This window comes from Polyodon spathula, chromosome 40, assembly GCF_017654505.1.
Source record: "Polyodon spathula isolate WHYD16114869_AA chromosome 40, ASM1765450v1, whole genome shotgun sequence".
NCBI classification, from domain to species: Eukaryota; Metazoa; Chordata; class Actinopteri; order Acipenseriformes; family Polyodontidae; genus Polyodon; species Polyodon spathula.
In genome coordinates, this window is record NC_054573.1 from 1,958,320 (window position 1) to 1,971,496 (window position 13,177).

The window sequence follows — 13,177 nt, forward strand, 5'->3', positions numbered from 1 at the left end:
TTCAAAATTCAAAATAGAACAGACACAAACCACAAGCTTAATGTGGTGAACTTAAAAACATGGTACTCTAACTCTTATAAAAAAAAATTAAAAATTAAAAAGTTTACGATAGTAAAAGCATAGCAATGTTTAATAAAGCACAGAGAGGTCTGGTAAAGCATAGGGAAGCATTGTAAAGCACAGAGAGGTCTGGTAAAGCATAGGGAAGCATTGTAAAGCATAGAGAGGTCTGGTAAAGCATAGGGAAGCATTGTAAAGCACAGAGAGGTCTGGTAAAGCATAGGGAAGCATTGTAAAGCACAGAGAGGTCTGGTAAAGCATAGGGAAGCATTGTAAAGCACAGAGAGGTCTGGTAAAGCATAGGGAAGCATTGTAAAGCACAGAGAGGTCTGGTAAAGCATAGGGAAGCATTGTAAAGCACAGCAGAGTATAACCATGGGGAAAGCATTTATAAGAGTTTCATTTTCTTGTGAGTATTTGTGATCTGTAATGCAGAGGCTAGGTGAAACATCACCTGCAGATATTAAAACCCAAGGAGGTTAATCTTCTTTTTGAAAACATATCGGATTAAGGTTTTTTTTTTTTTTTTTAAGAAGCTGGTTTGAAAACCTGCTAGCTGCTGCTGCTGCTGTTGACATAGCGTTTTTGAACCTCATCAATCTCTCTATAAAAGATGCAATACGTGCTGTGCTGTGTTGCCTGGATTTCTTGTTGCAGTTTCTTGTTGCTGTCGGGACTATGAAAAAAATTATTATGATAGGACTCGTTGGTTTTAAGGGAGCAGAACTTGCACAGAGGCAAAAAAAAAAAAAAAACCCAACGCATTGAAGATAGTTATGACCTTCTGAGCCTCTGAATTTCCTACACTGTAAACCCTGTTCGCCATTTTAAACAAACAGATTAATTTCTCCCATGCACTTGAATTAACCTTGGAGTCCTTTCTATTAATTTGTGTGCAATCACTTCATCCCATTGTATAGTAGTACCATTCTGCCAATCCCACTATAGCTGCCCTTGTCCAGCCATTGCCCCTTAGTGCCACCGCTAACATTGAAACCCCTGGGATGGGTAAACTTGTTAATGCAAACATATTGAATCACTCTTTCTAATGCATTACAAGTGCCTGGGGGAAGATTCAAATATGCTAGGGTCTCGGAATTTATTGCAGGCTATGGTTCTTGATAGCGAAGTCCTGATGTGGCTGGGTGTGCAAGCAAATGCTTCGCTTCAAATGTTCAACCTGCTGAAAGCAATTCAGTATGCCGCTTTCAGGACAGGGTTTTACAATGTGCGACTTTGTTGGGCAGAAGATTTAGTTGCATTTTTAGAGATCTGGGTTCTAGATATGAAGTCTGTTTCTGTTTTTCATTCACGCCTTACATGGGAGCGGTTTGAGTTTTACAGGTAGAGATTTAAACATCCATAACTATTATTTTTACACTTAAAAGAAACTTAATGAATTAAATGATCTAGAAGTCTTTTTCAATGTATTTTAAGACTCAAAGTTTTGTCAATGAATTTATGATGTTTTTTTTGGTTTTTTTTAGTGTGTCTGTAGATATTTAAACACTGTTGTATGGCAACCAAAAAGGAACACCCAGATTTTTATAGATGGTTTCTGTTAACGTTGCTCAGCGTGGTATTAAAACCAGGGTCTTACTGCATCTATAGATATAGACGTAGAAATAAATAAAATGAATGAAGACAAGTCACTGATAAACTGATAACTCGCTGTTTTAATAAATTAGCTGCAATGTTTTGGTTTTCGATTTCTCCAGAGAGCCTGGTAGAGATAGCCGGGCAGACTGGCGGTGATGATGATGATGATGCTGTTTTTATGATAGTGAATGATTAAAACAGCGACTACATGTAATATACGTTTATGCTTCGTTTATATTTCTGTTGTGAAATGTGTCTCGTCACAACTGTTTATTTTTTTGTATTTAAAAAAATATATATTTAAGATATGTTTTGAAATGTTAAATTAAAAAAAAAAATGTACATGTATTTGTCTAATTTTGTTATGGGATTGTGCTGTCATTCCAAATAAACGTGTGATTTTTTTTAAATGTTTTTAAAAATGTTGTTTTGTTTTGTTTTGTTTTTTTTAATAGGTACTGTGCGTTTTTTCCACAATCTCATTCCTTCCATTGGGTCACCGAGAATATAGACAAATACAGCTTCTGAACTGAACTGAACTGAATTGAACTGAAGGGAAGACACAGTGAAAAATCTAAACTTCAGCTCTACATTATCAGGGCAGAGAAGGGATGCTTATTTATTTCCAGCCCTTTTGGCAAGTCTCCAATGTGAAATGCAAAAGTTAAACTATTTTTATTTTTAGTTGTATTTATTTATTTTTTAAAGATGTACAAAAACATAGAAAACGTGTTATTTTTTTAAGAATTATGTGGACATGTTTTATTGACTAACACATTGCAGAAGAATACAACCTTACAAGAGACTGCATCTTACGTTTCAGTATTTCAAAGCAATCGCTTTATTAATGCAGCATGACTGTCATTCTGTATAATTCGGCATCATTTTGGGGTCCCTAACCAAATCCTGATTGAAATGAATGGTGTGATTCACTCCTCTACAATCCCTATTGAAATGAATGGAGTGCTCCAGTCCTCTACCATCCCTATTGAAATGAATGGAGTGCTCCAATCCTCTGAGTTTATAATTTAGTTTATGCAAATAAAACAAAAACGAATGCAATCCTTGAATTACTGAGTATATTTGGAGAGTACTTCATTGTTAGTAGTAGTGTGATGTACTATAATAAAGTCTTCCAAGTTTAATTGATATCTATTTTCTAAGGGGTATAATATAGATCAGGGATCTCCAGCCCTGGTCCTGGAGAGGCACTGAGCACCACCAAGACCCTGCAGAGATCAGGCCGTCCCCCTAAACTGGATGGCCGAGCAAGAAGGAAACTGATCAGAGAGGCTAGCAAGAGCCCAACGTCAACTTTGCAAGAGCTATACACAGGGCCGGGGGCAACCGGGACATTTGTCCGTGGCTCTGAGCTGCCGAGGAGGCTCGCAACCCAGGTTAAAATAAATACATACATACATAAAAAAAAAAAAAATTAAAAAAAAAGATATTTTATAGTTTTAAAAACCAAATGCACTTGCCCCGTGATCGCGCTTGCTAAAACCCTTGCAACTCTTACTGGTCAGCCGCGCGCTGGAGAAGGGCGCGAGAGCGGTGAGAGATAGAGCTCGAGAGAGAGAGCTCGAGAGAGAGCTCGAGAGATAGAAAGACTAACAGAAAACAAAACGGGAAAAAAAAAAATTAACTTATTAAATTTCGGTTTTAAATCCTATTTAAAAACAAAAAGTGAAGTAACGACAACAGCTAATGAACCCGGACAACTGGTCAGCGAGAGTTTTGGCGGCGCTGCTGTTTCAAATAGCCGGTCCTGAAGTATTAGACAGTCAGCGGTCTGCCCACACCGCCAATTAACGACCAAGGTAACTTCAACCCGCCTTTCGCTTTAAATAACAGACATTCCGGGGAGATTCCACAAAACTAGTAAATCCATTCAAGCACAAAACATCGAGCTCATTCACTGTTGAATTACTTGAATCTCCTGAAGTGGACAGGTGAAATGGGAGCCGTATTAGTCCAGAGGTGATAGACAAAGAGGATGTGATCCCCTTTTATTGGACTGACTAAATAATTATTATTCACAAGCTTTCGAGACCACAGAGATCTCTTCTTTGGGTGAATCTCTCTTTTTTTTTTTTTTTTAATCTCCTGAAAACATTTCTGGATGAGTGCATTCTGGTGATTTTGTAAACCGAGCAGTGGAAGCTGGTATCTAATGTTTTACTACAACGCAGAGACAGATTTCGTGTCCATGTTTTCGTAAAGATGCTGGATGCTCTTTCAGCAGATTGCTTGCACCGATCAAAAGCGTAGGTTACTTGTTTTGGCTTCCTTACCGACTTTCACAACGTGTCAGAACATGACATAAAAAAACAAAAAAAAAAACAAAGCTGCTACACTCGTGCAAACCTGTCCTTCAAATCTGGACGACTATTTCCAATCAAAAATGCCCCACTTTACTAAATTTGTTTCTGGCAAGGACAAAAGAACAGCGTTTGACCACCTTCAACCTTTAATGTGCACAAACTGTGCCTGAGAAATATCATTCTCTTGCATGGAGACTCATTAACTGAGAGCCACCATGAACCAGGGTCGCCTAAACAGTCTTGCCATCATGCCCACGGAATGTGATATATTCAGAAAGCTGGGTTTTACTACTAACATCAGAGACTTTGCACAGGCAGAAATGAGAAGAAGATTCAGTCAAGGTATGATTTAATTACTCTGCGATGTGAGGTTTGCTTAGAACAGAGGCGATTAGGAAAATGTAAGGAACATGCTGTTTAGTTTTAAGAGAGATTGTGGTATTGAGCACTTACTAATATTTTGATATTCCTAGCACTGTTCTTTTAAAGTTTATTTTCGTATTAATCCAGTTATTAAAAGTTGTGTTTAAGTCACTAGATGGCGCTGATATCAAAACCCGACCCCATGGGACAGTATAACGATGCGTGTAATCATGCTGTAGAGCCGGGGCAAGGGCTGCTTTGACTCATTTGTGAGTTTCCAATTCCAGGCGTTTCCATAATGTTTTTAAAGTTGTAACTGTTGCTGGTTGTCTCTCAGGAAACGCAGCATTGAACTTTGTAACAAGTTCACTACAAACTTTTGAACGGTGTAACACGGCCGATGTGCTTTTTCACACATTCGACAAAATAAAGCCTTTGTTCTGTTGTGCAGTTTTGAGTACGCCCTCCAAACGTGGTTTCTACTGTAGTTGACTGAACTTGAGTTTTTTTGTTTTGTTTTGTTTTACACGATCTATATAGAAATAGTAGCCTATTAATTTGCACTTTTAATTGCATCACAATGGTTTTGTAATGACATTTCTTGGTGTAATTATTGGGAATGTCAATTGTCTGGTGTACTTATTTATGAAATGTTTGAGTGAACATTAGGCTACTGATAGATTATTGTAAAACATGTTTTCTATTGAACATTAATGTAGCTGGCGCCCTCTGTGCCAGAAAGAAACGATGACCTTACCCCCCAGCTAAACTAGTTCCTGGCTCTTACTTCGAGAAAGCCATGTTGTACTGAGAACTGCTGTTGGTGTTTTCAGATTGACCCCAGTAATGTATTGACCTGCTTTATTTTACAAATTCAAGCTTAATTCAGCAAAGACAGATAGGGGATATATTTTATTGAATGAATAACACAGTATAATGCTCAAGTGTTGGACAGCACTGGCATAATGCATTGTGCTGCCTCCCTCTTGTGGCAGAAACAGAGTACTACAGGGAATAGACCAGTGAGGAGGTGAAGGGTATACTATTATATCTGATTTCTGCTCAGTCCCAGCTCAGCCCCATCTTCAGCACCTGCGGTGAGCGTAGAACTCGTAAGCTTTGGGCAATTTCCCAAAGCTGCTAAGAGCAGGGCTGACATCAATCTTTTCCGGGGGCTGAGTCCCAGTGAAGCGGAACTTCTGCAGAAGAGACGTGAAGAAAAGGAAGAGCTCCATCCGAGCCAGCCCCTCTCCCAGGCAAACCCGCTTCCCTGTGCACAGCCATGGTGGGGAAAAGGGAAACAGCTTACAGTAAAAATGAGGATCCAGTTATCCCAACAGCCCCTTGTTAACCTGCCTTGTGTGCTGTGCACAGCCCCCTCAGTTGTAAGTGTCTAACTGTTCAGTGGCGACCTCGGAATCAAGTTGCTGGTGCATTTCATTCTCACACACTCTTTGCTGTGCCTGTTCTACAAACAGTGCAAGAGAAAATACACTCTCAACTCTCAAGCCACCGAACACTGAGACGCACAGAAGCCGTAAACTCTGAATAAAAAGTGGACAGAACTCTAATATTACTGTACTTAATCTATTTCTATCACATACGTTGTGGTTTAAACGTTTGAAACAGATTGTCATTGACGTTCCGAGTGCAAGATCTAAAAGTGTTGCTAATAGGTTCCAGTGGGGGCGTGACTTACAATAATGCTTTTACCCACCTAGAGAAAAGACCAGGAAGGCGTTGTTCTTCTTGAAGCCTCCATCTTCTTCCAGAAAGTGATCTGGGTTGAATTTGTCAGGGGTTTTCCACAGCTTGGAGTCAGACAGGACTGAGGACAGCAGGGGCAGCACCATGGTCCCCTAGACAACCCAATCACAAAGAGACTGAAGGACTGACAAAACAGACCCTTGTCTAGTCCTTGATTTGTGTTTTTCATGCTTATTTTTCATCAAAATCAATGACACAGACAGTTGTAAATGTTTTCCGTACTATATTGAAGTGAACCCTGCAGGAGGGCAAAGACCAATGCAATGCTAAGATCTGCAACTCGGCATGGCCGGGAGTCTAACCAGCATGCTCCTGATCGCCTGACTTGCCCTGCACTTCATGCAGCAGTGTCTTTACAAGGTGAGCCACTTGTACATCTCTTTGTCTTGTTTTGTTTTATATACTATATATATATATAAATTTGCATGCTCTATCATTATTTTTCCTGTTTTCTTCCACCAGTGTACAATGTCCACAGTAATTCTCCTCAACAGCTCATCCTCCAATCCCACTGCCAAGCCAATCCATTGTTTCCTAATTCGTAACTCTAAACTCTCACTCTAGTTTTTACTGGACACTGCACAGAGTATGGATGTGCTTAATACCTGCCCATTTTTAAATACGTCTTGAAGGTGAGTATCAGCACACCCCCTTGCAGGGAGCTTCCTTTGCTCACCTCTGGAATGGAGTATCCTTTGAAATCAGTGTCTTTAATCACTGTGTGAGGGACTGAGGTGGGCGCCAAGTCCATTGATCTCTGGACTTCATGAATCACAGCGTCTGTGTAGGGCATGTGCTGCCTGTCCTGGGCAGAGGGGCTTCGCTCCGAGCCAATCACAGCATCGATCTCGCGCTGAATCTTCTCTGAAAGATCATTGTTTATTTTAGTGCCTGCAATTCTTAAGCATTTGTAATCCTGAATGCCAGCAGTGTCAGTTTGAATGTTGGGATGCTTGTGCCAGTGCTGATTCAATGTGGGGATGAGCAGAGAGTGATATTAACAATAAGACTCCTATTGCAGAGCAGATTCACCCATTCCAGGTTTCACTACGAGCTTGATCAGCCACAGTGTACCGGTAATCAGCTCAGATGTGTCTTATTAAACTCATTGCAAAACCAGGAATGGATGAAACTGCTATGTAACGGCAGCCTTATTTCCATCCCTGTACTGGACCACTAAACAGCTAAGCTCAATAATAAGGGCACCGCAATTCAAATGTAACCCCAATATTAGTAAAATGTAAGTAACTAATCATTAACATGTATATCTATTTTCCTGTCCTGGCGATTTATTAACTATGAATAAACATGTCCCTCAGCCCCTGTTAATATGCAATATAGAACTGTAAATGTTCAATGATTTCAGCCTACAGAGTGTTGTCTCCTTGTAGCTGTGCAATAGAAAGTTAATACCTTGAATGTGGGGGTACTTTAGCATTATCAGCAGAGCCTGTCTCATTGTGGAGGCAGTGGTTTCTGTCCCAGCAGTGAATAGATTGAACACCGTCGCCACCAGGTTTTCATAGTGGAATTCAGTCTCTGGGTTGTCTTTCTCCTATAGGGGAGACGGCAGTGTTAACTCAGGGTGCGCTGATATTTGGATACAGCAGTACGGTGGTAAAAAATGTCAGCACCCCGAAATGGGAGGAAATTTCGCTTTTAAAACATTCCCTAAGAGACCCTATAGCCTGTGACGTGTGCTGTGTGAAGGTTGGGGGAGTCTCACCTGTTGCATTTTGATCATGAAGGCTTCTATGAAGTCACGGGGGCAGTCAGGGTCAAGGTCTTTCTTCCGGCTGCGAGCTTGTTCCTTCACAAAGTCCTTGAGATTTTCTATGTCTTCGAACATCTTGTTATGAGTTCCAGGAAGGTGTTTGACAACATTGGGGAACATGTTGTAGAACTGTGAGGGGATGGGGGATGGAGGAAGGCAGGAGTTTGTAGAGCATACATTCTTTTTGATGACAAATATATTGCAAATTTCATGGATGTTATATATTTTAACACAAAACTAAATTTAATGAAATCTAACTTGTTTAGCTTTGCCCGGTGATAACGATTTATCTAACACCTGGAACATGCCAGGCACTCATGAAACAAAGGCTAATCAAGGCCATCTCTTTGAAATTGAATTACGCAATCTAGTGAGGGAAGGGGGGGGGGGGGGGGGAGAGCACAAAGCCTACACTAATGCAAAAGAAACAACAAGGAAAAAGCAACCAGTATTTTAAAATCAGCTTAAACAGTGATTGGAAGTGGATGGAGATATTTTGCTGATGGTTAATAACACTGTCATAGCATGGCCTGAACCCTAACCCTATCATTTTTCTGATACAGTTGTGTACTTGCACATGTCATGCAAAAAAATTGAACAGTAAATGTGAAGTGTTTATTCTCCATTTTACTGTAAATAACTCCACAGTAAATTTTGTGTTTTCCCCATGGTCAGACTATGCATTTACCATGGCTTACCATGTTTTTTTTTTTTAATATGTTTTACCATACCTCTCTATGCTTTACCATGCTTTCTCCGTGCTTTAGTACACTATGATTTTACCATGGGCACATTTTATAAGGGTGCAGGTCTGCATTTTGCACTGTGACCTAAAATGTGTTTTGCAAGCATGATCACTGCACAAGAATATTACCATTCCAGTGGAGCTGCTGAGAACCTTGAAATAGCTGTCTATTGTGAGCAGAAGACGCTGGAACCGTTCATCGTTGTATTCAAACCTCTTTCCAAAGACAATGGAGCAGATGACATTGGAGACAGCGTTGTAGAGGATGAATTTGGGGTTAAAAAGAGCTCCTGTGAAAGATCAGGCAGTCATTTAAGTCAAACTGTGTGCCGCTCCATAATGTAGGCATGTTAATAGTTTAAAGTTAATATTTTCTACAGCTACATTTTTCCTAAACGATTGCCAAAGATGCGCCTGTCAGATGTAGAGTACAGCTGTAGTGTTTTTACGGTGCACAGTTGTCTATTCAGTCTTCCCTGCACACATGCAGCCTGCTCCACATTAATGCGTGGCAAAAGTAACCACAGTCTAATAGAGGCCTTCTCATGATGGGCGTTTTGATTCGTTGCAGGAATTTCAGTATGTCCTTTTTAAACACATTCAAGTCTAAAGTTCATGTAAATAAACAGAATCTAACATCAAGTTGCTAGTGTTAAAAAGAGCAGAGTATTGTTTGTATTGCCGATGTGGAGCATTGCAAGCATGTGTGTGTATTGAATGTATAGTAATTGTTTGGAATTATTTTATTGTATTGTTGTTTGATTGAGTATGTGCTACTTGGGTCTCTCTTTGGGTCTCACTATGATGTACCTGCGCTGGCCCTGTGGGCACAAAGTGAATAAACTAAAACTAAACTGACGTTGCTTTCCGAACAGCTTACCTCCTTTTGCTGCAAAGGCCTCAACTACAAACTTTGCTTCCTCTTGGATTCTCTCCTCAATGCTCCTCCGTCCCATCCCGAAATTCTTCAGCGTGGTGATGGAAAACCTGCGGAGCTGTCTCCACCTCTCCCCGCTGCTGACCAGCACCCCTAGTGGTGAGTATGGAGAACAGCACAGAGAAGCATTGCTTGACGCTTTCAATTCCTATCTGGAATATTTCCCCTCTCTCAAAAGCCAACTCCACGAAACCGAGGGAGACATGAATATTTAACTTGACAGCAGGCTCTTCCATGGCTCCGAGTTAAATCATTGCAGCCAGAAGTCATGCAATTGTGGGTTGAATCTCATATGTGCCAAGTTGTCAATTTTGTCTGGGGGCACACGCTACATTGGCCTAAAAAAATGCTTAAAAGCGTATGTCGAATAAGACATGTGCTTCAGTGATTACACTATACACAAACGGAGAAAGCCGTTGACAGCAAGACGCAATTATAGATAGAATAAGTAATTCAACTTATTACATCTCAGGGTGTCCTGTTAACATATAAAACCCCAAGAGCAAAGCTTTGTTGAATTGCTTCTTGAATTATACAGCTATTAGAGTTGGATCTACCATTAAAAGTCCCTTACCGTACCCGCCGGTCACTCTTAGTAATGTGGGGTAGTTGGCTCTCCCACTGAACTCCTCTGCTTGGTTCACCAGGGCGTCCCTTATCGTCTCATAACCGCTGAGAATCACCACTGGCTTCGGACCCAGCCACACTGTGAACACCGAACCATATTTCTGACTGAGCTGGGGAGGAAACACCTGCATGTTAAGGTGCTGTACGTCCAACGTCCTTTACAAAGCGGTCCTAGCTTGCAAAAACAGTTCCTTAAATCTAACCAGCTGTCCATTCGCTACCTTTATGAAAGTGTACTGTAGTAAATGCATAGCAAAGTGTAGTAAATTACAGAGAGGTATGGTAAAGTTAGGCAAGGATTGTAAATCAGAGAGGCATGGTAAAACAGACAAGCACTGTAAAGCACAAAGAGGCATGGTAAAGCATATTACGAAAACAGGGCGTTGCCTACTCCTGAAGTCTTTGAAATAATCTGCTTTATAGAAGATCTTGTTTTGGTTGGTAAGAACACACTGCACTTATTTACATCCTTAATCTTCACAGTACTAGTTGTTATTAAACAATTCAAGTACAGTGCAACTTGAACAGCTTCTCTGCAAAACAGGTATTTATCTGTTCAAGCAGATCAAATAACCAATTATAATACCTGCCTGTAACCTTAGAAACGTTCAACTCCCATGTACATTTCATAATCTGTTCTACAAGTTTCCCAAGGTTAATGCATAGCAAAGTATATAATATAGCACGGTAAAGCATGTTAATAATCAAACTATGTTAAATTGACCCTTAACAGTTTCCCCATAGTGAAAGCATAGCAAAGATAACCCTTGTAAAGAAAAGCGAGGTACGGTAAATGCATATTGTACAGCCATGGGAAAAGCATGTTAAAATTGCAAAAATACTGTGCTTAACTTCTATATGCATGGAATCCTATATGGTTGAGCAATTTTGCTGACTGTAAGGTCATTATTTCGTACTTTGCATCCATGTTTTTAATGCGAGTCGTCTTTAAACAACACCGTCTTTTAAGATGTATCGCGTGTCTTATTGCTAAACAGCATACTGAGGACTGAAGTCGACGCTCACATTGAAGAAATGGAATACCTGCAGAAATCTATGATCGATCTTTGCAATATGAGTATCACTCACCTCTAGGTAAGATTGGTACGGCTTCTTCACATCCACCTGCAGCAAGTTCCCCAGTACAGGCCAGGGAGAGGGTCCGGGGGGCAGCCTACTGGTCTTACTGGTTGGCCCGCGGCTCATTAAAACCAGGACCAGCAATACAACCAACCCCAGGAGAACCGAAAGGGCGTTGGACTCGAGCACAAACAGAAGATCCATGAATTCAGGTCAGCGAGCACGGTTGCAAGAGAGAGAGTGTGACGCAGCCACCGGTACTCCAGAGTTTTGATTCCTGGAAGTTCAGGAGAGGGGAGGGAGGTGTGGCATCCCAGTATTTGTTGGAGAGGGGGGAAGGGGGTGGGGAGGGTTATACCTTATCAGGAAAACAAAGTTCGGCCTACCTTAACAAAAAAGCCAAGCTGTTTTCATAGGAAGGGGCGAGTATGTATGTATTTTGTTAAATTATTTGCAAAAATGTAACCAAAACATATCATTATTAACCCACTGTAGGAGGTTAGTGGGCAGAGTCAAATGATGGTGATGATGGGACCGGCAAAAAGTACACAGGAGGCTTGAATAGTTTTCCCCGCAGCAGGGTTTTTATTTGTCTGACCGTTGATGGCCACCGACCACTATTCTAATCAAAAAGAAAGTAAAAACAGAAGTAATGAAATAAAAAAAGTCAAAATAAATTCCCCCACCAATATCAACAATGATAAAGGAGGAGGTGAAAATAAAGGTAAAACTAACAAAGTCCCGCAAACAGTAAAAAAATTAAAAAAAAAAAAAAAAAAGCTTTCACTGGCGCTCCCGCGCTGACCTCTAGGGGGCTCCCGGTCCGGGGCAGGATTTTAGCGGCGAGGTCCCGGTCGTTCTTCCCGGTAACAAGCTGAAACACCGTCTCCAGGCTCTGAAATACAACACACCTTTCACACATTAAAACCGTCTCCTTTCGCTGTTCCCAGGACTGAGCAACCAACCTCAGCTTGTACCGTGCTTTAAATACTGTTCGACCCCGCCCTTAGCCTCGGCCCCGGTCGCCGCTGTACCCAATCGGCGTACATTGTAACTCTGGCTGGGGTATCTTTCTGGAATTCACAGACGGTTCGACATTTGCCTTTCCACCGGTCTCGTCCCATTTTGTGCAACGCCACCAGCAATCGGGGATCGACCACAGCTCAGTCCCGTTTTACCCCAGTCACATCCACCAGTTATGTTCCTAGTTTTCAGGTCATGTTGTTGTTGTGATATTGCATCATGTTTTGTTCAAATGCATGGAATTTGCGCTGAGGTATAGTATGAGATGAGTCGCTGTCGACACTGTATGGGACTGACAGGCCTACTGCACTGTGCTGCTGTGTGTTATTACACTTACTGTACTTTCTGTAGGCCTGTTCATTCGATATGTACTCCTTGGAGGAGAAACTAATGAGGCTCTGACGGTGGATGATCGGCAGGAAGGATGATTTCTCAGAGGCCCCAACAGAGCTGGCTCTCTGCTCCTCCCAGTTCCTGCACTGCCTGCAGCACAGAGTGGGGAACAAGACCGTTTTTGGGGCTGTATTCACCAATAGGACAACACTGGTTCTGGACAGTTTTGTTTTTTATATATACTCACAGAAGCTTTAAGGAAGGTTATTTGTATTATTTTAAAGGCATGTAGTAATATACTGAGAGGCTTTAAAAACACAACACATGGTACTGGTTCCAATATCATTAGTTGTGTTTTTTAATGTCTCTCAGTATATTCATTTTGTACCTCTGACAAGAACTTAATTTTGGCATGTTTTACAATCTTGCTTACATTGCCACTGTTGGCGGCTGGAGCGTCCTGTTCCTCTCTGTACCTGCGAATAGGTGTGGAAGGTATACCTTGTATATCTTGGACAACTTTTGTTTTCCTGAAGCAGTACAGG

At 41.1% G+C, this 13,177-nt stretch overlaps 1 protein-coding gene across 1 annotated transcript; it reads right to left on the minus strand.

The window, feature by feature from the left end:
* Positions 1-5,239: 5,239 nt before the first annotated feature.
* On the minus strand, positions 5,240-11,571 carry LOC121304948 (cytochrome P450 2M1-like). Its single transcript, XM_041236397.1, has 9 exons — positions 11,286-11,571; positions 10,144-10,306; positions 9,513-9,662; positions 8,762-8,922; positions 7,840-8,016; positions 7,527-7,668; positions 6,790-6,977; positions 6,064-6,205; positions 5,240-5,616 (listed from the first exon to the last, which is right to left on the minus strand). Exons 1-9 carry the CDS (start codon positions 11,478-11,480, stop codon positions 5,432-5,434), a joined length of 1,503 nt encoding a protein of 500 aa, XP_041092331.1. The 5' UTR covers positions 11,481-11,571; the 3' UTR covers positions 5,240-5,431.
* Between the last annotated feature and the right edge of the window lie 1,606 nt (positions 11,572-13,177).